This window comes from Tachyglossus aculeatus, chromosome 26 (assembly GCF_015852505.1).
Source record: "Tachyglossus aculeatus isolate mTacAcu1 chromosome 26, mTacAcu1.pri, whole genome shotgun sequence".
NCBI classification, from domain to species: Eukaryota; Metazoa; Chordata; class Mammalia; order Monotremata; family Tachyglossidae; genus Tachyglossus; species Tachyglossus aculeatus.
In genome coordinates, this window is record NC_052091.1 from 6,159,400 (window position 1) to 6,183,716 (window position 24,317).

Here is a 24,317-nt window from a genome sequence, read left to right on the forward strand (position 1 = left end):
TTGAGGACGGGGTACTGTATTAAGTTCCTGGTGATTTGGCGGATAATAAGAATAATAATTATGATATTTGTTAAGCACTTACTATGTGCCAAGCAGTGTTCCAAGCACAGGGGTAGATACAGGGTAATCAGGGTGTCCCACGTGGGGCTCACACTTTTAATCCCCATTTTACAGATGAGGGAACTGAGGTATAGAGAAGTTAAGTAACTTGCCCAAGGTCACAGAGCAGACAAATGGTGGAACTGGGATTAGAACCCATGTCCTCTGACCCCCAAGCTCATGCTCTTTCCACTAAGCCATGCTGCGTTTGGGCACAAGGCCCAAAAAAGAGCTTCTACCCTTACTGGGAAGACAGACAGAAATGATAAAAATGTGAATGAACGCAGGAGCCGAGGGGAACCAAAAATGTGAAATGTGCTGGCTGGTTTGTAGTAGGAGAGGAGGTAGGAGGGGGCAAAGTGATTGACTGCTTTCGAGTCAATGGTGAGGAGTTTTTGTTTGATCCGGAGGTGGAGGGACCACCACTGGAGTTATCTGAGGAGTGGGGTGACATGTCCTGAACGTTTTTGTAGAAAAATTATCCTGGCAGCAGAGTGACATCTGGACTGGAGTGGGGAGAGACAGGAGGCAGGGAGGTCAGCAAGGAGGCTGATGCAGTAATGCAATAACGATGCCATACTAATAATGATAATGATCAATCAATCAATCAATCATATTTATTGAGCGCTTACTGTGTGCAGAGCACTGTACTAAGCGCTTGGGAAGTACAAATTGGCAACATACAGAGACAGTCCCTACCCAACATTGGGCTCACAGTCTAAAAGGGGGAGACAGAGAAAAAAAAACCAAACATACTAACAAAATAAAATAAATAGAATAGTTATGTACAAGTAAAATAAATAAATAAATAAAGAGTAATAAATATGTACAAACATATATACATGTATACAGGTGCTGTGGGGAAGGGAAGGAGGTAAGATGGGGGGGATGGAGATGATGCTTATCGTACTAATAATGATGCCACGAGAAGCAGCGTGGCTCAGTGGGAAGAACACGGGCTTAGGAGTCAGAGGCCATGGGTTCGAATCCCGGCTCTGCCACTTAGCTGTGTGACTTTGGGCAAGCCACTTAACTTCTCTGTGCTTCAGTTACCTGGGGATTAAGACTGTCAGCCCCACGTGGAACAACCTGATCACCTTGTATCCCCCAAGCGCTTAGAACAGTGCTTTGCACATAGTAAGCACTTAACAAATACCATACTAAGTGCTTGGGAGAGTACAATGCAAAAGAGTTCCCTGCCCACTGCGAGTTTACAGTCTAGAGAGGGAGATGGGCGTTAATTTACATAAATAATTTATAATAAATTTATAGATATGGAGATAAGTGCTGGGGGACTGAGGGTGGGGTGAATGTCAAATGCCCCAAGGTCACAGATCCAAGTACACTGATGATTCAGAAGGGAGAGGGAGCCGAGAAAAAAGAGGGCTTAATTGGAAAATGCCTCTAGGAAGCGCTTAAAATATTATTATTATTATTATTATTATTATCATTCAATCGTATTTCAATTGTATTTATCGAGCACTTACCGTGTGCAGAGCACTGTACTAAGCTCTAAAGTACAAATAATTAAGAATATTAATAATTATTAATTAAGCAATGATTAATAATTGTCATTCATAATAACAATAACAGCAACATCATCATCATCATCATCTAATCGTATTTATTGAGCGCTTACTGTGTGCAGAGCACTGTACTAAGCGCTTGGGAAGTACAAGTTGGCAACTTATAGAGACAGGCCCTACCCAATAGTGGGCTCACAGTCTAGAAGGGGGAGACAGAGAACAAAACCAAACATACTAACAAAATAAAATAAATAGAATAGATATGTACAAGTAAAATAAATAAATAAATAAATGGAGTAATATATCTGTACAAACATATATACATATACACAGGTGCTATGGGGAAGGGAAGGAGGTAAGATGGAGGGGAGGGGGAGAGGAAGGAGGGGCCTCAGTCTGGGAAGGCCTCCTGGAGGAGGTGAGCTCTCAGTAGGGTCTTGAAGGGAGGAAGAGAGCTAGCTCTCTTACAATAATAATAACAATAGCAGTAAGAAACTTCATCGCCAGATGGCTCAGAGTAGGGACTGGGGCTCGAAATGAGGTCTTCTGAGTTCTCCTGATTGCCAGAGTGCTTAAAATAAATAATAATAATAATAATAACAATAACAATAATAATAATAATAATAATAATAATAATAAAACAGAAAATCCTCACCACTAGGTAGTGCAAAATAAGGGCTGGGGCTAGAAGCCGGGTTTCCCGAGATCTCCCTTAGCCAGGGCACTTAAAATACCATAATAATAATAATTATTATTATTATTAAATCTTCACCACTAGATGATGGAAAGTAGGGACTGGGGCTAGAACCCAGGTCTCCTGACGTCTCCTATTGCCCGAGTGCTTGACAAATACTATAAAAATCATTATTATTATTATTATTATTATCATCATCAATCGTATTTATTGAGCGCTTACTATGTGCACTAGATGACAGAGAGTAGGGACGGGGCTAGAGCCCCAGTCGTGCTTTTTCCACTGGCCCAGACGGCAAAGCTAACACCCATCCTCTTCCTTCTTCTCCTCCTCCTCCTCATCATCATCAAAGGCGGCACCCATTAAACCCTCTCAGGGCAGAGCACTTACCTTGGTTCCCTCCAGGGAAAGACAGGGGAGAGGGAGAGGGGGAAACAATCCGTAGCAGTACAGAGAAGCCACGGGGGCTAGTGGAAAGAGCCCAGTCTTGGGTGTCAGGAATCCCTGGTTCTGATCTCGCCTCCACCACATAATAATAATATTTATTAAGTGCTTACTATGCGTCAAGCACTGCTCTAAACGTTGAGGTAGATACAAGCTAACTAGGTTGGTCACAATCCCTGACCCACATAATAATAATAATAATGATGGCATTTGTTAAGCACTTACTATGTGCCAAGTACTGTTCTAAGCACTGGGAATGACACAAGGTCATCAGGTAGTCCCACGTGGGGCTCACAGTCTTCATCCCCATTTTACAGATGAGGTGACTGAGGCCCAGAGAAGTCAAGTGACTTGTCCAAAGTCACACAGCTGATCAGTGGTGGAGCCCGGTTTAGAACCCACGACCTCTGACTCCCAAGCCCGGGCTCTTGCCACTGAGCCACGCTGGGGCTCACAGTCTTCATCCCCATTTTACAGATGAGGTGACTGAGGCCCAGAGAAGTCAAGTGACTTGTCCAAAGTCACACAGCTGATCAGTGGTGGAGCTGGGTTTAGAACCCACGACCTCTGACTCCCAAGCCTGGGCTCTTGCCACTGAGCCACGCTGGGGCTCACAGTCTTAATCCTCATTTTACAGATGAGGGAACTGAGGCCCAGAGAAATAAAGCGACATGCCCAAGGTCACACAGCACACAAGTAGCAGAGGAGGGATTAGAACCCAGGGTCTTCTGACTCCAGCTGGGTGACCTTGGGCGAGTCACTTCACTAGGAGCTCACAGTCTAAGTAGGTGGGAGAACAGATATTTATTTATATTTTTATGGTGTTTGTTTTGCACTTATTATGTGCGAGGCAATGTATTTAGCACTGGGACAGATGCCGGATAAATAGATTGGACATGGAGCTCACGGTCTAAATAGTTGGGAGACTCATCTTATGCCGTCGAGACATCTCCGACCCATAGTGACTCTATGGATACATCTCTTCCAGAACGCTCCACCTCCATTTCCAATCATTCTGGTAGTGTATCCACAGAGAACAGGAATTTATTTCTTATTTTTCCTGGTATTTGTTTTGTGTTTACTATGTTCCAGACCCTGTACTTAGTAATGGGGCAGATGCAAGATAAGCAGATTGGACAGAGTCCAGGCCCCATATGGAGCTCAGAGTCTAAATAGGTGGGAGAACAGGAATTTATTTATCATAATTATAATAAATATTATAATTATAATAAATATCTATTCTATTTATCTATTTATTTTGTTTTGTTAGCATGTTTGGTTTTGTTTGGTTTTGTTCTCTGTCTCCCCCTTTTAGACTATGAGCCCACTGTTGGGTAGGGACTGTCTCTATGTGTTGCCAATTTGTACTTCCCAAGCGCTTAGTACAGTGCTCTGCACATAGTAAGCGCTCAATAAATACGACTGATGATGATGATGATGATGATAATTTCTATGGTATTTGTTTTGTGCTTACTACATGCTAGGCACTGTAGGTAGCGCTGGGGTAGACACAAAAGGAGCAGATCAAATGCAGTTCACGTCCCACATAGAGCTCACAGTCTAAGTAGGTGGGAGAACAGGAGTTTATTTATTATTATTATTATTATTTACGGAATTCGTTAAGTGCTTACTTCATGCCAGTCAGCGTACTAGGCGCTGGTGTAGATACAAGCTAATCAGGTTGGACACAGTCCCCGTCCCACATGGGGCTCACAGTTTTAATCTCTATTTTACAGATGAGGGAACTGAAGCCCAGAGAAGTGACGCGACCTGCCTAAAGTCTCAAAGCAGGCGAATGATGGAGGCGACATTAGAACCCAGGGCCTCTAACTCCAAGTCCTGGGCTCATTTCACTTGGGCCACCTGCTTCTCAGTTTGCAAAGCTATAAGACAACGAGCCCTAGAACAGAGGAGCCAAAGGGATTCAGTTGGTCTAAAGGGAATACAGGACCTCAAATTATGGTACTTGTTAAGCACTTACTATGTGCCAAGGACTGTTCTAAGCACTGAGGTCGATATAAATTAATAATAATAATAATAATAATAATAATAATGGTATTTGTTAAGTGTTTGCTATGTGTCAAGCACTGTTCAAAGCACTAGAATCGATCCAAGGTGATCACCGCCATCGACCCCCGGCCCACATCATCCCCCGGGCCCGGAATGCCCTCCCTCTGCCCATCCGCCAAGCTAGCTCTCTTCCTCCCTTCAAGGCCCTACTGGAGCTCACCTCCTCCAGGAGGCCTTCCCAGACTGAGCCCCTTCCTTCCTCTCCCCCTCTCCATCCCCCCATCTTACCTCCTTCCCTTCCCCACAGCACCTGTATATATGTATATATGTTTGTACATATTTATTACTCTATTTATTTATTTATTTTACTTGTACATATCTATTTATTTTATTTTGTTAGTATGTTTGGTTTTGTTCTCTGTCTCCCCCTTCTAGACTGTGAGCCCACTGTTGGGTAGGGACTGCCTCTATATGTTGCCAACTTGTACTTCCCAAGCGCTTAGTACAGTGCTCTGCACACAGTAAGCGCTCAATAAATACGATTGATTGATTGATTAGACAACACCTCAGAAGACAGACCCGTGAAAGCCCCTGAGAAAGGATAAGCCCGTTGTTGGGTCGGGACCGTCTCTATATGTTGCCGACTTATACTTCCCAAGCGCTTAGTACAGTGCTCTGCACACAGTGAACGCTCAATAAATATGATTGAATGAATTGAATGAAGGACAGCCAAAGCACCAGCTGCATAAATTGGTAAATAAGAAACTCATAAATATGACTAGGTTTGCTAATATGTTTAAATAATAATTAATAGTAAGAATTGTGCTATTTATTAAGTGCTTACGATGTGCCAGGCACTGTAGTAAGCGCTGGGGTGGATGCAAGCAAATCAGGTTGGTTACAGTCCCTGTCCCACGTGGGGCTCACAGTCTCCATCCCCCTTTTACAGATGAGGTCACTGAGGCACAGAGAAGTGAAGCGACTTGCCCGAGGCCACACAGCAGGTAAATGGTGGAGAGGGATAGTACGGTCACCGGGAAGGTGTGTGTGTGTGTGACCAATGCACACAGTAAGTGCTCAATGAATACCATTGATTGATTGATTGACTGAAGGGGTGACCTTTTAGGTGTGTCGGAAAGAGAAGCACCCTTAAATCCAAAACTGTATTCTTGGAATAGAGCGGGATTCGGAAGTCCTTAACGGGAGCGGAGGAGAAGGGGGACAAGGGGTGGAGTCTTTGGGGAGGGAGAAGGGGCTGGAATTATTGGGGGAGAGATAAAGGGGTCACAGTTTTGGGGGGAAAGCTGGTGTGAAGATCAGGGGAAGCAGCGTGGCTCAGTGGAAAGAGCCCGGGCTTTGGAGTCGGAGGTCGCGGGTTCAAATCCCAGCTCCGCCACTTGTCAGCTGTGTGACGTTGGGCAAGTCACTTCACTTCTCTGGGCCTCAGTTCCCTCATCTATAAAATGGGGATGAAGACGGTGAGCCCCTTGTGGGACAACCTGATTACCTTGTATCTACCCCAGCGCTTAGAACAGTGCTTTGCATATAGTAAGCGCTTAACAAATACCAACATTATTATTATTATCAGAGATATGAGGAGAGGGGGTCAGGAGCCGGGGGTACTGGAGTTGGGCGACAGACTGTTAGACTGTGAGCCCACTGTTGGGTAGGGACTGTCTCTAAGTGTTGCCAATTTGTACTTCCCAAGCGCTTAGTACAGTGCTCTGCACATAGTAAGCGCTCAATACATACGATTGATTGATTGATTGACAGGGGCCGGAATATCTGGAAGGAGCTGGATTTTTCCTTTCCAAATTCTCCCCTGCCCCGGGTCCCGGACCCCCGCCCCAAGCAGCCCGGGGACAAGCCATCTCCCCGAGGATGGGAGTCCCGGGGAGGCCTCGGTGCTAGGCTGCTCCTGTCTCTTGTGGGTCCCCCGGAGACCCCCCGGGTCCCTCGCAGAGAGAGACCCCCAGACCCGCGAAGAGTGAGGGGGACCGTGGTGGTTGGGTTGGGTAGGGACTGTCTCTATATGTTGCCAACTTGTACTTCCCAAGCGCTTAGTACAGTGCTCTGCACACAGTAAGCGCTCAATAAATACGATTGATGATGATGATGATGATGGTGGGTGGGTGTTCGTGCATGTGTGTATGTGGAGTAGGGATCGTGTCTGCCAATTCTGTTATATGTTGTACTCTCCTAAGTGCTTAGTACAGTGCTCTTTCATTCATCCGATCGTAGAGAAGCAGCGTGGCTCAGTAGAAAGAGCATGGGCTTTGGAGTCAGAAGTCATGGGTTCAAATCCCAGCTCCGCCAATTGTCAGCTGTGTGACTTTGGGCAAGTAACTTAACTTCTCTGTTGAGGCCTTCCCAGACTGAGCCCCCTCCTTCCTCTCCCACTTACCTCCTTCCCTTCCCCACAGCACCTGTATATATGTATAGATGTTTGTACATATTTATTACTCTATTTATTTATTTATTTTACTTGTACATATCTATTCTATTTATTTTATTTTGTTAATATGTTTTGTTTTGTTCTCTGTCGCCCCCTTCTAGACTGTGAGCCCACTGTTGGGTAGGGAGCGTCTCTATATGTTGCCAACTTGTACTTCCCAAGCGCTTAGTACAGTGCTCTGCACACAGTAAGCGCTCAATAAATACGATTGATTGATTGATTGATTGATTCCCAAGCACTTAGTACAGTGCTCTGCACACAGTAAGCGCTCAATAAATACGATTGATTGATTGATTGATTCTCTGTGCCTCAGTTACCTCATCTGTAAAATAGGGATTAAGAGTGTGAGGCCCCCGAGGGACAACCTGATCACCTTGTAACCTCCCAGTGCTTAGAACAGTGCTCTGCACATAGTAAGAACTTAATAAATGCCATTATTATTATTATTATTTGTTGAGTGCTTACTGTGTGCAGAGCACTGTACTAAGCTCTTCAAAAGTACAATGCAGCAACAAAGAGAGAAAATCCCTGCCCACAACGGGCTCACAGTCGAGAAGGGGGGAGACAGACTTCAAAACAAGTAAACTGACATCAATAGCATCAATATAAATAAATAGAATTAGATATATATATATATCAGAACAAATAAAACAGGCATTAATGTAGAGTAAGCATTCAAGAAGGAGCATGGCGTAGTGCGACACAGCATGGCATAGTGGACAGAGCATGGGGCTGGGTTTCAGAAGGTCAAGGGTTCTAATCTCCGCCCCTTGTCTGCTGTGTAACTTTGGGCAAGTCACTTCCTTTTTCTGGGCCTCAGTTACCTCATCTGTAAAATTGGGATTGATTTGGGTCCCTATGTAGGACAGGGACCGTGTCCAATCCGATTTGCTTGTATCCACCCCAGCGTCTAGTGCAAGCTCTGGCGCCTAGTAAGCGCTGAACAAATACCACAATTATTATTATTATTATCGATTGATTGCCAACTTGTACCTCCCAAGCGCTTAGTACAGTGCTCTGCACACAGTAAGTGCTCAATAAATACGATTGATTGATTGATTGATTGATGGATGGATGGTTAAGCGGCGGCAGTACCAGGCACAGCCACACAGCGTCGCCCTCTCCCCGGCCCTCGGCTGCGAGGAGCGGGCGGAGTCAGAGTCAATTGTATTTATTATTATCATCATTATTATTATTAATAACCGTGACAATACATCATTAATAATCACTCATATAAGTGAATAATAATAGTATTTGTTAAGCGCTTACCCTGTGCCAGGCACTGTATTTAGCTTTAATTCTATTTGTTCTGACGACTTGACACCTGTCCACATGTTTTGTTTTGTTGTCCGTCTCCCCCCTTCTAGACTGTGAGCCCGTTGTTGGGTAGGGACCGTCTCTATATGTTGCCAACTTGGACTTCCCAAGCGCTTAGTCCAGTGCTCTGCACACAGTAAGCGCTCAATAAATACGATTGAATGAATGAATGAATGAATTAAGCGTTAGGGTGTATAATAATAATAATAATGATGGCATTTATTAAGCGCTTACTATGTGCAAAGCACTGTTCTAAGCGCTGGGGATTTTACAAGGTAATCAGGCTGCCCCTTGGGGGGCTCACAGTCTTAATCCCCATTTTACAACTGAGGCACAGAGAAGTTAAGTGACTTGCCCAAAGTCACACAGCTGACAATTGGCGGAGCCGGGGTTTGAACCCGTGACCTCTGACTCCAAAGCCTGTGCATACAAGCAAAGTGGATACAAGCAAATCGGGTTGGACACAGTCCCTGTCCCATGCGGGGCTCACTGTCTCCACCCCCGTTTTACAGATGAGGGAACTGAGATACAGAGAAGTGGAAGTGACTTGCCCAAAGTCACGCAGCTGACGAGTGGCGGGGCCGGGATTAGAGCCCCGTGACCTGCTGACTTCCAAGCCCGGGCTCCATCCACTAGGCCACACCGCTGCTCTATTGAGAGCTCTGTTGTGGGCAGAGCACTATACTAAGCTCTTGGGAGAGGACGATATAACAATAGACAAATAGAGGCGGAGGAGGAGAGAGGTCCTGGAGGAAGGAGGCCGGCTGCGTCGGTGGAGGGATGGATGAAGGGAGGGAGGGATGGCCAGACACCATTCTCACTTGGTTGGTTCTTCGGGATTCACTCCCACCCCACCCCCGAAGCTTGTGAACAGCCCCTGGCATGGGATGACCTTTCCGCCTGGCATTCCCCGTCTTGCCCCACCCCATCCTTCCCAACCTATCAAAGACACCTTTGTCCGTCCCCCCCCACCCCCTCCCCTTCGAGGTCGAACCCGGTATCTGGGCTCCATCCAGCCCCGGAGATGCAGCTAATTCTGGGGCGAGGCACTGGGTCACTGCCTCACTGTGGGGCTTCCAGCCCCTGCTCCTTCCCCAGGACCCCGGAGTTCTGTCCCCACCCCCACCCAGCCTCGAGAATCTAGTCATTTTACTCCTCCCAGTTGCCCCCTCAATCAATCAGTTGTATTTATTGAGTGCTTCCTGTGTGCAGAGCGCTGTAGTAGGCGCTTGGGAGAGGACGATGCAACGAACAGATACATTCCCTGCCCACAACGAGCTTACAGTCTAGAAGAGAGGGAGACGGACATTAATAGAAGTACATCAAGCCAGGATTCAGATCTGTTTCCCCAATCTTCTGGTCCCCTCCTCCCGTCCCACCCACCCCTCTATCTTTAGCCTAAAACAGAGAAGAACCCCTCCTCTGCCCCTCACGGCCTCGGCCTCTGACTCACGAGCCCCATCCTGACTCATCCTGTTTCCTCTGGAGCCCCCAGCCCCCAAGGCGAGGCCGGGGGGTGACTCACGGATGGGGGGGAGACACTAGGCCTGAATCAGCACCAACCCCCCCCCCCCCCAAATCATTTCCTGCCCTGCCCAGCAAGGGGCTTCCTTGGTCCGGTGGGCCCCAGCCTCACTGACGCTCAGTCATCATCATCATCATCATCAATCGTATTTATTGAGCGCTTACTGTGTGCAGAGCACTGGACTAAGCGCTTGGGAAGTACAAGTTGGCATCATCTAGAGACAGTCCCTACCCAATAGTGGGCTCACAGTCTAAAAGTCCTCTCCGGATTGGGATCCCGGCCCACGCAGGGTCGTAGGACCCCAGGGAGGCTGGTGGAGGGGTCTAGGTCTGAATTAGGCCTCAGTCTCCTCGCCTTAGGACCGGCTGCTGGGGGGGCGTGGGGGGCGCGCGGAGAACCGTTTTTCCTGGCCTTTCATTCATTCGTATTTATTGAGCGCTTACTGTGTGCAGAGCACTGTACTAAGTGCTTGGGAAGTACAATCAATCAATCAATCAATCAATCGTATTTATTGAGTGCTTACTGTGTGCAGAGCACTGGACTAAGCGCTTGGGAAGTACAAGTTGGCAACGTATAGAGACGGTCCCTACCCAACAGTGGGCTCACAGTCTTGGCAACATCTAGAGACGGTCCCTACCCAACCGTGGGCTCACAATCTGGGGGGGGAGACGGACAACAAAACTAAACATATTAACAAAATAAAATCAATAGAATGAATATGTACAAATAAAATAGAGTAATAAATACGTACAAACAGATATACAGGTGCTGTGGGGAGGGGAAGGAGGTAAGGCGGGGGGGATGGGGAGGGGGAGGATAAATTCATTCATTCATTCGTATTTATTGAGCGCTTACTGTGTGCAGAGCACTGGACTAAGCGCTTGGGAAGTGCAAGCTGGCAACATCTGGAGACCTGGTTGCGGTCTCTGCTACTCCCCAGAAGCAGCTGCAACTCAGGGCCATGAGAGCATCTCCCTGTAACTCCTGCCTCAGCCTCTCAACTGTGGCCGGGGCAGGAGGAGGCCTGGAAACTGGGGAGACGCAGCTTCCTGTCTCATCATCATCATCATCATCATCATCATCAATCGTATTTATCGAGCGCTTACTGTGTGCAGAACACTGTACTAAGCGCTTGGGAAGTACAAGTTGGCAACATATAGAGACGGTCCCTACCCAACAGTGGGCTCACAGTCTCCTCTCTCCCCACCTAGGCGATTACACCCCCTCTCCTTCACCGGACAGGGGACGGAAAGCCGCACCCCCTTGGGGAATGAACCCTTGAAAATGCCTTGTCACCCCCTCCTCAGCAGATTCCCCTCTTGTACCCCTCTTGTACTTCTTCACACCCCAACTCTCCTCTTCCCCATCCTCGCCGTCCTCCCAACCTTGCCTTCACGTATTTTTGCCCAAGAGGAGGCGCCTGGGTATCTGCGTATGTGCATATGTGTGTCACGGTGTTCCTGAGACGGGGTGTGTGTGTGTGTGTGTGTGTGTGTGTGTGTGTGTGTGTGTGTGTGTGTGTTTGGGCATTATGCATGTATCAGTCTTTGGGTTTTCCGTAGGGGATGGAGATGGGGGAGGCTCTTGGGAGGCTCTCTAGTTTTGAGTGTTTGCCTTGTGTTCGTTTGTGTGTGTGTGTGTGTGTAAATGTATTCAGTTTCCGTGTCTGTGTGTAGGTATATATGTGTGTGTGTGTTTACGCGCACGTGTGTGTGTTTGGGCATTATGCATGTTTCAGTGTTTGGGTTTTCCGTAGGGGATGGAGATGGGGGAGGCGCTTGGGAGGGTCTCTAGTTTTGAGTGTTTGCCTAGTGTACGTTTCTGTGTGTGTGTGTGTGTGTGTAAATGTATTCAGTTTCCGTGTGTGTAGGTATATATGTGTGTGTGTGTGTTTACGCGCACGTGTGTGTGTTTGAGCATTATGCATGTTTTAGTGTTTGGGTTTTCCGTAGGGGATGGAGATGGGGGAGGCGCTTGGGAGGGTCTCTAGTTTTAAGTGTTTGCCTCGTGTACGTTTCCGTGTGTGTGTGTGTGTGTGTGTGTAAATGTATTCAGTTTCCGTGTGTGTGTGTGTGTGTAGGTGTGTGTGTGTGTTTGCGCGCACGTGTGTGTGTGTTTGGGCATTATGCATGTTTCAGTCCTTGGGTTTTCTGTAGGGGATGGAGATGGGGGAGGCGCTTGGGAGGGTCTCTAGTTTTGAGTGTTTGCCTTGTGCACGTTTCCGTGTGTGTGTGTAACTGTATTCAGTGTGTGTGTGTGTGTGTGTGTGTGTGTGTGTGTGTGTGTGGCTGTATTCAGTGCGTGTGTGTGTAACTGTATTCAGTGCGTGTGTGAGTAACTGTATTCCGTTTCTGTGTATGTATGACTATGAGCGGCCGTCTCATGTTTCTGGGAGTGTGTGTCCCGTCTTCTCCGTGGGACACACCCCCTTGGGGGGGTGGGGGGTGGGTGAGGGGGGTGGGGGGGCTCCCCCTGTCCCGGCCCCTCCCCGGGGCTGTGACATCACCCCGGCCGGCCGGAGGGCGGCCGGCCCAGTGCGGGGGCCACAGTCCGTCTTGCTGCGAGGGCGGGACGGACCGACCGAGGGAGGGAGGGAGAGGGGGACCGGCCGGGAGACCCCCCCGCCCCCCGTCCCGCTCCCCGAGGGCCGCCTTGGCAGGGAGGGGTCGGTGCCCGTCCCTGTGCCAGTCCCCTGTCCCGCCAGGAGCCGCTGGTGCCCCCCCCCCCAGCCCTGGCTGCCTTTTGGGTCCTGCGGCGCTCGAGGGCCTCGAGGAGCTGGGGGGGACGGGACGTGGGGAGCGGGGGCCGGCCCGCCCCGCCGGGGGCCAAGCCGCCCGGGGCCATGGCCCAGCTGGAGGGGCCCAGGGTGCCCGGCCTGGGGGGCCTGAGGCGCAGGAAGAGGCTGCTGGAGCAGGAGAAGGAGCTGGCCGGCTGGACGCTGGCCCTGGCCCTGGCCGGGGTGGCCCTCATGGTCCTGCACGCCGAGATGCTCTGGTTTGGCCAGTGTGAGGTGAGCCCGGGGGCCGGGGCCGTCGGGGGAAGGGGTCCCCGCCAGTGGGAGAGGGGCGGAGGACGGGGCGGGGGGCCAGGGAGGGTTGGGAGGGTCTCCGGGGCTGGGCCAGGGGGGCTGCGCAGGTGGCCAGGCACTGGGAGGGCGCTGGAAGCCGGGGCCCGGGCAGGATCTTGGACCTGGGGAGAGAAGAAGTGCGGAGGGAAAGTAGACTTGAAGGCTTGGGGACTCCCCGAGTTTGTGCGGAGTGAAGAGGCTGACAGGAGGCAGGGAGGCCAGAGGCGGAGGAGAGGTGGCGGACAGCTGGAGGTGGAGGCCAGAGGGCCGGAGGGGCAAGAGTTGGAGCTGCAGGCCGGAGGTTGTGTGTTGCCGGGAGCTGAAGGCCAGAGGCAGAGCAGAGGGAAAACTGGATCTGGAGGTAGAGTGGAGGGGGAAGAGCCGGACCTGGAGGCAGAGCAGAGAGGAGAGGAGCCAGAGATTAGAGGCCGAGCAGGGAAGAGCTGGAGGCTGGAACCAGGGAGGTGGGGGAGAGCTGGAGGCTGGAGGCAGTGTGGAAGGAGAGGAGCTGGAGGCTGGAGGCAGAGGGGAGGGGGGAGAGCTGGATGCTGGAGGCAGGGGGAGGGGGGAGAGCTGGAGGCTGGAGGCAGAGGGGAGGGGAAGAGCCGGAGGCTGGAGCCAGATGGGATGGGGGAGAGCTGGAGGCTGGAGGCAGAGGGGACGGGGAGAGCTGGAGGCTGGAGGCAGAGGGGACGGGGGGAGAGCTGGAGGCAGAGGGGACGGGGGAGAGCTGGAGGCAGGAGGCAGAGGGGACGGGGGAGAGCTGGAGGCTGGAGGCAGAGGGGACGGGGGAGAGCTGGAGGCTGGGGGGAGTGGGGAGAGCTGGAGGCTGGGGGGAGTGGGGACGGGGGACAGTTGGAGGCGGCGGGGGGGGAGAACTGGAGGCTTGGAAAGTGAAGGGAGGAGGGAAGAACTGGAGGCTGGAAACTGAGGCGGGGGAGAGCTGGAGGCAGAGGGGAGGGGGAGAGCTGGAGGCAGAGGCGGGGGAGAGCTGGAAGCAGAAGGGGAAGAACTGGAGGCTGGAAACTGAAGGGAGGAGGGAAGAACTGGAGGCTGGAAACTGAGGCAGGGGAGAGCTGGAGGCAGAGGCGGGGGAAAGCTGGAAGCAGAAGGGGAAGAACTGGAGGCTGGAAACTGAAGGGAGGAGGGAAGAACTGGAGGCTGGAAACTGAGGCGGGGAGAGCTGGAGGCAGAGGGGAGGGGGAGAGCTGGAGGCAGAGGCAGGGGAGAGCTGGAAGCAGAAGGGGAAGAACTGGAGGCTGGAAACTGAAGGGAGGAGGGAAGAACTGGAGGCTGGAAACTGAGGCGGGGAGAGCTGGAGGCAGAGGGGAGGGGGAGAGCTGGAGGCAGAGGCAGGGAAGAGCTGGAAGCAGAAGGGGAAGAACTGGAGGCTGGAAACCGAGGGGAAGGGGGAAGAGTTGGAGGCTGGAGGCGGTGGCGGGGGGGGGGGGGGGGGGGGGGGGGAGAAAGAGTTGGAGGTGGAGGCAGAGCTGAGGAACTTTGCTTTGCGTGGGGGGAGCAGAGGGGCAGCCCGTCCTGGAATAAGTTATCCCAGCCAACTCCGGCTCCCTTATCTAACCGTCGCTGGGAGGGGCGGCCGCTCCGGGCTGACCAGAAGCGGGGTCCCGCCCTAAGCCAGGGCCCCGGGGGGCGGGGCGGGGGGGGGGTCCCCCGACCTCCCCCCAGGGCACCGTGCCCCGGGAGCGGGGGAGGGGCTCGGTGGGTGGGGGCTGAATCGGTGGAGCCGGACTCGTTGGCTCTGAGGGAGGGGAGGGACGGGCTCAGCTGGGGGCCGGAGGCTCCGATGTCTGGGTGCAGAGCAGGTGGGGGGTCAGGGCAGGCCTCTGCAGGCTGCCCGGATAATAATAATAATAATAATAATAATAATAACAATAATAATAATAATAATGAGAGCATTTGTTAAGTGCTTACTACATGTGAAGCACTGAGCTCTGGGGGCGTTACAAGCTGATCAGCTTGTCCCATGTGGGGCTCACAGTCTTCATCCCCATTTAACAGATGAGGGAACTGAAGAAGTGAAGTAATAATAATAATAATGGCATTTAAGTGCTTACTACGTGCAAAACACTGTTCTAAGTGCTGGAGAGGCTACAGTGTGATCAGGTTGTTCCACGGGGGGGCTCACAGTCAATCCCCATTTTCCAGATGAGGTCACTGAGGCCCGGAGAAGTGAAGTGACTTGCCCAAAGTCACCCAGCTGACAGGTGGAGGAGCTGGGATTAGAATCCATGACCTCTGACTCCCAAGGCCGGGCTCTTTCCACAGAGCCACGCTGTTTCTCTGATGCTGCAGAACCTCGGGGTCAGCGGGGCACGAGGCAGGAGGGCTCCTGCTCCACCAAATAAGCCACCGTCCCAGAAATGAGGGCAGGTTTTGTGCTGGTGAAGGGCAGAGGAGGAAAAAAAACAATTAGAAAGAAGGAGTTGGTCAATGAGAGGGGAGAACAAAGCTTTTCGCACCTTGCTCACTCATAAGGCATGTGATGCCAATTTGTACTTCCCAAGCGCTTAGTACAGTGCTCTGCACATAGTAAGCGCTCAATAAATACGATTGATTGATTGATTGATTGATAAGGCAGAAGTCCCAACTTTGGGCTTTTCAGTATGGATTTTAAGTGTGAAAAATCCCATGGGCGGGGAAGGGCTAGGGGGCCCACGGAGGAGAAGTGGGAAGGCACGGATGGCAGGGGATATCCAAGGGCTTGGGTCTACGGGCTGGGGGCAGAGGGCAGGCTTCGGGCGTCCCTGAAGGGAGAAGTGGAGCTGGAGGATAGAGTAGGGGAGATGGTCCTGGGGCCCAGGGAGAAGGGAGGGATGGGGGATGGGGGGATTTGGGGTCTTGGGGGTCCCTAGGGGTGAAGATGGAGCGAAGAGGACTGGCCCTGGGTCCCACTGGAGAAAGGGCCCTGCCTAGAGACCCAGGGGAGGGGGGAGGACAGGGGGCCAAGGGGTAGGGGAAGGAGAGGGGCCGAACCAGGAGAGACCCCTGGCCCTGGGGACTGACCTGAATGGGGTCTGGTGGAATTTCCCCAGCGGTGGAGCTGGTGGTGAGGAGGGGGGAGTGGGGCCGGGGCCCGGGCCTGGGCCGGAGCCGAGGCGGGCCAGGCCCGGGGAAGCGGGCGCCAACAGGAAGCGGCGCTGAGAGCCGCCCTCCCGGCCGTCCAGCCGACTGCCCTCTCACGCTCCACTGGGCACTGCCAGCCGCCCCCTCCCCCCAGGCCCCCAGCCCCCCAGGGACCTGGCCCCGAGCAGGTGGGGGGGACTCCGACCTGAACTGGCAGGGCCCAGACTCCTGCCAAGCCGCCCAGTCCGCACCAAACCCTCCCCTCTCTGCCTCTTTCCTCTCCCGCCCCCCCGGCACAGTGCTCCCAACCCTGCTGCTCTCCCCCAGTGCTCCCAGCCCCTGCTCCTCTCCCCCACTGTGCTCCCAACCCTACTCCTTGCCCCACCATGCTCCCAGTTCCTCCTCCTCTCTCCCCAGGGCTCCCAGCCCAGCTCCTCTTCCCCCCATGCTCCCAGCTCTGTTCCTCTCCCCAGCAGTGCTCCCAGACCTGCTCTTTCATTCGTTCATTCATTCAGTCGTATTTATTGAGCGCTTACTGTGTGCAGAGCACTATACTAAGCGCTTGGGAAGTACAAGTCGGTAACATCTAGAGACGGTCCCTACCCAACAACGGGCTCACAGTCTAGAAGGGGAAGACAGACAACAAAACCAAACGTGTAGACAGGTGCCTCCCAGTGGTCCTACCCTCTGCTTCTCTTCGCCCAGTGCTCCCAGACCCGCTCTTCTTCCCTCTCAGTGGTCCCAGCCTCTGCTTCTCTCCGCCCAGCGCTCTCAGCGGCCTGCAGGATTCCTCCACTCTACTCGGATGTCACTGCCGAGGTTCTCTTGCCTCCAGCTTCTCCCGAAAGATGCTCAGGGGTCCCAGAGCCCAGAAACAGCTTATAGGGGAACCATTTGTCTCCCCACTAAGGACCCCACTGGGTCACCTTCAGATCCCCCCAAAGAATCTGGGCCCACCTACCCCTGGGGCTGCCAGGGGTCTCCAGGCCCCCTTCTCCACTCCCTCCCTTCCCACCTCCAGCCCTGCACCAGCTCCTGAACCCCTGGGGGGTTGGCTGGTATTAAAACAGTGCTTGGCACATAGTAAGTGCTTAACAGATACCATCATCATTATTATTATAGAGAAGCAGCGTGGCTCAGCGGAAGGAGCACGGGCTTGGGAGTCAGAGGTCATGGGTTCAAATCCCGGCTCCGCCACTTGTCTGCTGTGTGACTTGGAGCAAGTCCCTTCACTTCTCTGGGCCTCAGTTCCCTCATCTGTAAAATGGGGATTAAGACTGTGAGCCCCGTGTAGGACAACCTGATTACCTTGTATCAGAGAGGCAGCGTGGCTCAGTGGGAAAGAGCCCGGGCTTTGGAGTCAGAGGTCATGGGTTCAAATCCCGGCTCCACCAGTTGTCAGCTGTGTGACTTTGGGCAAGTCACGTAACTTCTCTGTACATCAGTTGCCTCATCTGTAAAATGGGGATGAAGACTGTGAGCCCCATGTGGGGCAACCTGATCACCTTGGAAGCTCTCCAGTGCTTAGAACGGTGCTTTGCACATAGTAAGCGCTTAATGAATGCCATTATTATTATTATTATGATTGTATCCCTCCCAGCGCTTAGAACAGCGCTTCACACATAGTAAGCGCTTAACAAACACCATCATTATTGTTATTATTATCGGCTGGGAGGGGGCTGGCTGAGATTAGCCGGAGGGGCCGACTACCTGCGCAGGGCCTCTGCAGTCCCCTTTCCAGGCAGGGGTCGGGGAACTGTGGAGCCACAGGTGGACCAGGCCAGGGAGGAATTGTCCCCAAAGTCCCTCCCGAGGGGAGGCTGCCCACGAGGCAGTGGCCCAGTGGCTACTGAGCTCGGGCTGCAAGCTGTGCCTGCTCAGTGGCTTGAGGAACCATTACGCCTGCACAGTGGTGTAGGAAGCTGTTGCAATCGTGTGGGCATGGTGCTGTGGGAAGCAGTGGTGCTTGTGTGGGCATGGTGGTGTAGCAAAGAGCTGCTGTTGGGTTTACGTGCTGGTGTGGGGAGCAGTTGTGGTTGCGTGTGAGTGGGAGTGTAGGGAGAAGTTGCGAATGTGTGTGCCCAGTGTCGTAGGTAGCAGTTGCTGTTGGGAGTGGAAGCGGGTGCGGGCAGTTGTGGTTGTGGGTGCCCCGTAGTGTGGGGAGCAGCTGTGTAGCCAGCGGGGTTTGGGGGACAAGGTAGTAATCAATCAATCAAACAATCAATGATATTTATTGAGCGCTGCCTTAGGTGCGGCTAGGCACGTCTGGTGGTTAGGGAACAGTGGGTGGTACACGTTGGCACACTGGCAGGTTGGCGCCACGGAGCGCACAGCTGGAAGGCAGGGCTGTGTGCCACAACTGTGGCTGTGCTCGTCTTGTGGCCCCGGGGGCCTGTACCAGGCCAAGCTGGGAAGGCACGGGCAGGTTCGATCCTGGCTTGGGCATATGGGCGGGAGCAGGGGGCAGAGGGGGTCGGGCTAGCCCTGCCCCGGATTGCCAATCTGCAAGACTCACCCTCTTCTGTTGGTCAGTCAGTCGTATTTAATGAGCGTTTACTATGTGCAGAGCACTGTACTATTCATGCATTCAGTCGTACTAAGCACTTGGGAGAGTACGGTAGAACAATATTCAGTCTGTACTGATTGACTGCTTACTGTAGGCAAAGCACTGTAGTAAGCACTTGGGAGAGTACAATACAACAATAAACTAACGGACACATTCTCTGCCCTCGAGGAGCTTACAGTCTAGAGGGGGAGACAGACATTAATAGGGCCCGTCCTCCCACCCCAGCTCCCTTTCGAGAGCCATCAGCCACTCTGGGCCTGTCCCTGCCCCATCCTCCCTCACTTAACTGCTCTCCTACTCCAACCCAACCCTCATACTTCGCTCCTCTAAATGCCAACCTTCTCACTGGACCTCGATGTGGCCTATCTCGCCATCTACCCCTGGCGACCCCTCGCCCACATCCTGCCTCTGGCCTGGAAGGCCCTCCCTCCTCATATCTCTCAGACAGTGGCTCTCCCCTCCATTCAAAGCCTTACCGAAGGCCCATCTCCTCCAAGAGAAGCAGCGTGGCTCAGTGGAAAGAGCCCGGGCTTTGGGGTCACAGGTCATGCATGGGTTCAAATCCCAGCTCCGCCAATTGTCAGCTGTGTGACTTTGGGCAAGTCACTTTCTGGGCCTCAGTTACCTCATCTGTAAAATGGGGATTAAGACTGTGAGCCCCCCGTGGGACAACCTGATCACCTTGTACCTCCCCAGCGCTTAGAACAGTGCTCTGCACATAGTAAGTGCTTAATAAATGCCATCATTATTATTATTATTATTAAGAGGCCTTCCCCGGCTAAGCCCTCCTTTCCTCTTTTCCCACTCCCTTCCATGTTGCCCTGACTCGCTCCCTTTACTCATCCCCCCTCCCAGCCCCACAGCACTTATGTCCGTATCCCTCATTTATTTATTTACATCTCCCCCTCTAGACTGTAAGCTTGCTGTGGGCAGGGTATGTGTCTTTTTATTATTGTATTGTTCTCTCCCCCGTGCTCAGTACAGTGCTCTGCACGTAGTAAGTTCTCAGTAAATACCATTGACTGACTGATTCCCTCTCCCAGCCCCTCTTCATGTGCCATCAGCCGCTTTGGACTATCCTCCCTCCACAGCTCCCAACCGATCAATCAAAGGCATTTATTGAGTGCTTTCTTTGGGCAGAGCATCATTATTTATTTATTTTATTTTATAATGGCATTTATTAAGCACTTACTGTGTGCAAAGCACCGTTCTAAGCGCTGGGGAGGTTACAAGGTGATCAGGCTGTCCCACGGGGGGCTCACAGTCTTCATCCCCACTTTACAGATGAGGTCACTGAGGCACAGAGAAGTGAAGTGACTTGCCCAAAGTCACACAGCTGACATTTGGAGGAGCTGGGATTTGAACCCATGACCTCTGACTTCAAAGCCCGTGCTCTTTCCATTGAGCCACGCTGCTTCTCAAGACTTAGACTTAGACTCAAGACTTAGACTCTGAGTCCCACGTGGGACCTGATTATCTTGTATCTACCCCAGTGCTTAATACAGTGCTTGGCACATAGTAACCCTTAACAAATGCTACAGTTATTATTATTGTTACTTGAAGATGGAGAGAATGGTGGTCTGTCAGCGGTCTCCCCTTTAAGTGCCGCTTTCTCCCCAGGTCCTTCTCAAGTGTCCTTCCAACCCCATCCCTCCCCTCTTCCCAGACTCCCCTGCCTCCTCAGTCAATCAATCGTATTTATTCAGCTATTACTATGGGCAGAGCACTGGACTCAGCGCTCCGGAGAGTACAATAGAAGAGAGTTAGAAGACATGTTCTTTGCCCAAAATGAACTTACACAGTCTAGAGGGGGGAGACCAACCTTAATAGAAACAAATAAGTTACCGGTTACAGATTACAGTTACAGTTACAGTTACATAAATGCCTTGGAGCTGAGGAAAGGGGAGAATAAAAGATGCAAATCCAAGTGCAAAGGTCAGCGTAGAAAGGAGTGAGAGAAGGGGAAATGGCTTAATTGGGGAAGGCCTCTTGGAGGAGATATTCCCTCTCTTCCCCCCCACCCCCAAGTCCTGCCCTCATTCCCATTCCCTTCCAGCCTCCCTTTACCCCCAGTCCCCGTAAAAACCAGGGGGATCTTCATGCCCCCTGCCCCACTCCCACCTCGAGGCCTTGGTGGTACCACTGAGGCGAGGGAATGAGGGGCAGTGCTGAAAATTGGAAAGAAGCAGCCTCCCTCTCTGCAGCCGTGCAAGAGATTCAGATATGACAGAACCACAGGGCTTGCACACAGTAAGCGCTCAATAAATACGATTGATGATGATGATGATGATGGGCTTCAGAGATGACTGAACCCATCCAATCTGGGGCTCCTCTGGTGGGGTGATCTGAAGTAGTAGTTCCAATTCCACCCCCTCCCCTCTCCTGAGCCTTCTGGTTCTGGTTTCTGTTCTGGTTCTGGGCCTGGGGTGATGTCCACAGGGTGTGTGTGTGTCGGGGGTCATACTCAGACTTGAAATTAGGGGTTCCCCTGGGGTTAATCTAGATCCTTAGGGTTCAGGAAGAGGGGCTTCCTTGGGGGGGGGGGGGGCGGTCCAGGACCCCAGGTAAAATAAGAGAACTCCCCACTCCAGGGGGACATGGAGGGCAAGGAGGTAAAGGTGGGGGGGTCTCCGCCCTCCTCAAGCTAAACCCTCCAGGAATCTAGGGTGAAGGAAATGGCAGGATAGAAGCAGTGTGGTAGCTTGGCTTAGTGGATAGAGCCCGGGCTTGGGAGTCAGAAGGAGCTGGGTTCTAATCCCGGCTCCGCCACATGTCTGCTGCATAACCTTGGGGAAGTCACTTCACTTCTCTGGGCCTCAGTTACCTCATAATAATAATAATAATAATAATGATGACATTTATTAAGCACTTACTATGTGCAGAGCACTGTTCAAACCGCTGGGGAGGTTACAAGGTGATCAGGTTGTCCCACGGAAGGCTCACGGTCTTAATCCCCATTTTACAGATGAGGTAACTGAAGCCCAGAGAAGTTAAGTGACTTGCCCAATTGTCACACAGCTGACAATTGGCAGAGCCGGGTTTTGAACCCATGACCTCTGACTCCAAAGCCCAGGCTCTTTCCACTGAGCCACGTCGTTGGGGATGAAGAGCGTGAGCCCTGTGTGGGACAGGGACTGTGCCCAACCTGATTAACCTGTATCTATCCCAGTGCTTAGAACAGTGCTTGGCTCATAGTAAGGGCTTAAGAAGTACCATGAAAATGATTATTATTACTAGAAATAGGTGGGCTGGAAGGAGAAAGGGGAGCTTTTGGAGACAAGAGGTAGGAAGGTTTGAGAGGCGGGATGGTGAAGGGAGAGTAGAAGAGGGGAATGGAGGAGATAACTAGAAGGGGGTGAAGAGGGGAAAAGGGTGAGAGTAGAAGAGGGGAATGGAGGAGATAAGTAGAAGGGGGTGAAGAGGGGAAAAGGGTGAAATGGAAGGGACAAGAAAGAGCCAAGACTCAATAGAGGGAGTGATCAAAGGTGAGCAGGAGTAATCGGGAGGGGAGTGAGCAGAAGGGAGTGATCAGAGATGCAGCCATCAGAGAGGGGTGGTGAGAGGGGAGCCTGAGGAATCAGAGATGAGCAATGGGGGGGAGAGATCAGAGGGGAGCTGAAGTGATCAAAAGCGAGCTGGAGAGAAACCGCGCGTGGCCTAGTGGGTAGAGCAGAGGCCTGGGATTCAGGAGGCCGTGGGTTCTAATCCCGGCTCTGCCACTCATCTGCTGTGTGACCTTGGGCAAGTCACTTCACTTCTCCGGGCCTCAGTTCTTTCATCTGTAAAATGGGAATTAGGACTGCGAGCTCAGGGTGGGACAGGGACTGTACCCAACCTGATTTGGCTGTATCCACCACAGCGCTTAGTAATAATAATAATCATGATGATGATGACATTTATTAAGCGCTTACTATGTGCGAAGCACTGTTCTAAGCGCTGGGGAGGTTACAGAGTGATCAGGTTGTCCCACGGGGGGCTCACAGTCTTAACCCCCATTTTACAGATGAGGTAACTGAAGCACAGAGAAGTTGTGACTTGCCCAAAGTCACACACTCTTTCCACTGAGCCACGCTGCTTCCCCAGTGTCTGGGGAAGTACAGCGTAGTACAGTGTCTGGCACAAAGTAAGAGCTTAACAAATAGCGCAATTCTTAAAGGTGAGGAGAAGAGATCGGAGCGGATCAGGATGACCTACAAAGGAGGGAGCAAGGGCATAGCCGGAGGGGGCAGGAACCCATCCCCAAGACATAGGTTCCTTTGTTCCCCTGAGGGGGGAAAAGGAAGGGAGGGAGGGAGGGGGACAGGAAGCTGGCAGATCATTGACTCCTGTTCCCCCTTTGCCCCTGGGCCAAGGGAGGGGCTGGAATTCACCCCCAGCTTCCGAGGGCCCCCAGTGCTGCCAACTGACAAACAGGTGCGGGCAGACCCAAACTGAACCCGGACATCAGGGCCTATCTCTCCCTCCCCCCCCACCCCAGTCACTGCCCCTCTTCCTGCCTCCCCCAGCCCCCAATTCCAGCTCCTGCCCCTCCAGCCTCCACCCCTCTTCTTGCCCCCCCCAGCCCCTCCTCACAACTCCCCTCTAGACTTCAGGCCTTCCACCTCCCAGCCCTACCACCCAATCCCTCCTTCTCATCCCCCCCAACCCTGGGTTCCACCGCCCACCCCCAGCTTCAGCTCTGTCTCCCCCAGATCCCCGGGGCCCGTTCCCCTAGGGTCCCGTTTCCCCCCCAACACCCCCGGGTCTCGTTCCCCACCACACGGGCCCGTTCCCTCCCCCTCGTTTCTCCCCCAACTCCCCCTGGGATTTCTTGGCTTTTCCGTGTTTGCTGAAGGTGTCAGCAGACAAAGGAAAAATCTCAGTTGTGGCTTGTCCCAAGACCGCAACTTCCGCCCCCTTCCCTCCCTGGGCTGGGAGCCGGGCCAGGAGGAAAGAACAGGCAGGAGGACGGAGTTCAAGGGACTGACCAGAGGATGTGGGGCGGCGGGAGTTGGGGAACGGGGTGGGCTGGGGGCCCCCCTGCATCTGGATGGGGCATCTCCTCAAAATGCCTGGGGTGGGGGTGAGGAGGGGGTCCTCACCCCTGGGTCAGCAATCCTGGGGGTGGGTGGGAGGGGAACTCCCGGAGGTCACCGGGTCCGGCAGATGGCCCGGATCAGGAGGTCCTGCAGACGGGGGAGTTGACACCTCTCAGTGTGGGGCGGGTCCGGGGAGGGCCGGAAACAGGGAGAGGGAACCAAGCTGTCTCCTCATTCCGCCCTTCTCCTCCTTGCAGTGGGATACCTACTTCTTACTGGTGAAATGTGCCATCAGCATCTCCACCTTCTTCCTCCTCATCCTCATCCTGGCCTTCCACGCCAAGGAGGTCCAGGTAGACTGCATTGGCCCAGACCCTCGCAGCTCTTCTCTCTCCCTGTTCTCTGCGCCTCCCCCCCCGCCTATGGTCACCCGGTCAACCTTTCCATCTTCCTCCTCCTCCTCCTCGACATCGTGGTCCTCCTCCTCCTCCTCCTCCCCCCTCCGGCTCCCT

General features: G+C 52.6%; 1 protein-coding gene across 1 annotated transcript in view; it reads left to right on the plus strand.

The window, feature by feature from the left end:
- Nucleotides 1–24,317, plus strand: part of KCNN4 (potassium calcium-activated channel subfamily N member 4) — a 52,967-nt gene that overhangs the window by 17,308 nt on the left and 11,342 nt on the right. The window contains exons 2-3 of the mRNA XM_038766975.1: nt 12,775–13,080; nt 24,063–24,158. Of these exons, the coding sequence (XP_038622903.1) occupies nt 12,775–13,080; nt 24,063–24,158 (402 nt within the window). The remainder of the gene's footprint in view (nt 1–12,774; nt 13,081–24,062; nt 24,159–24,317) is intronic.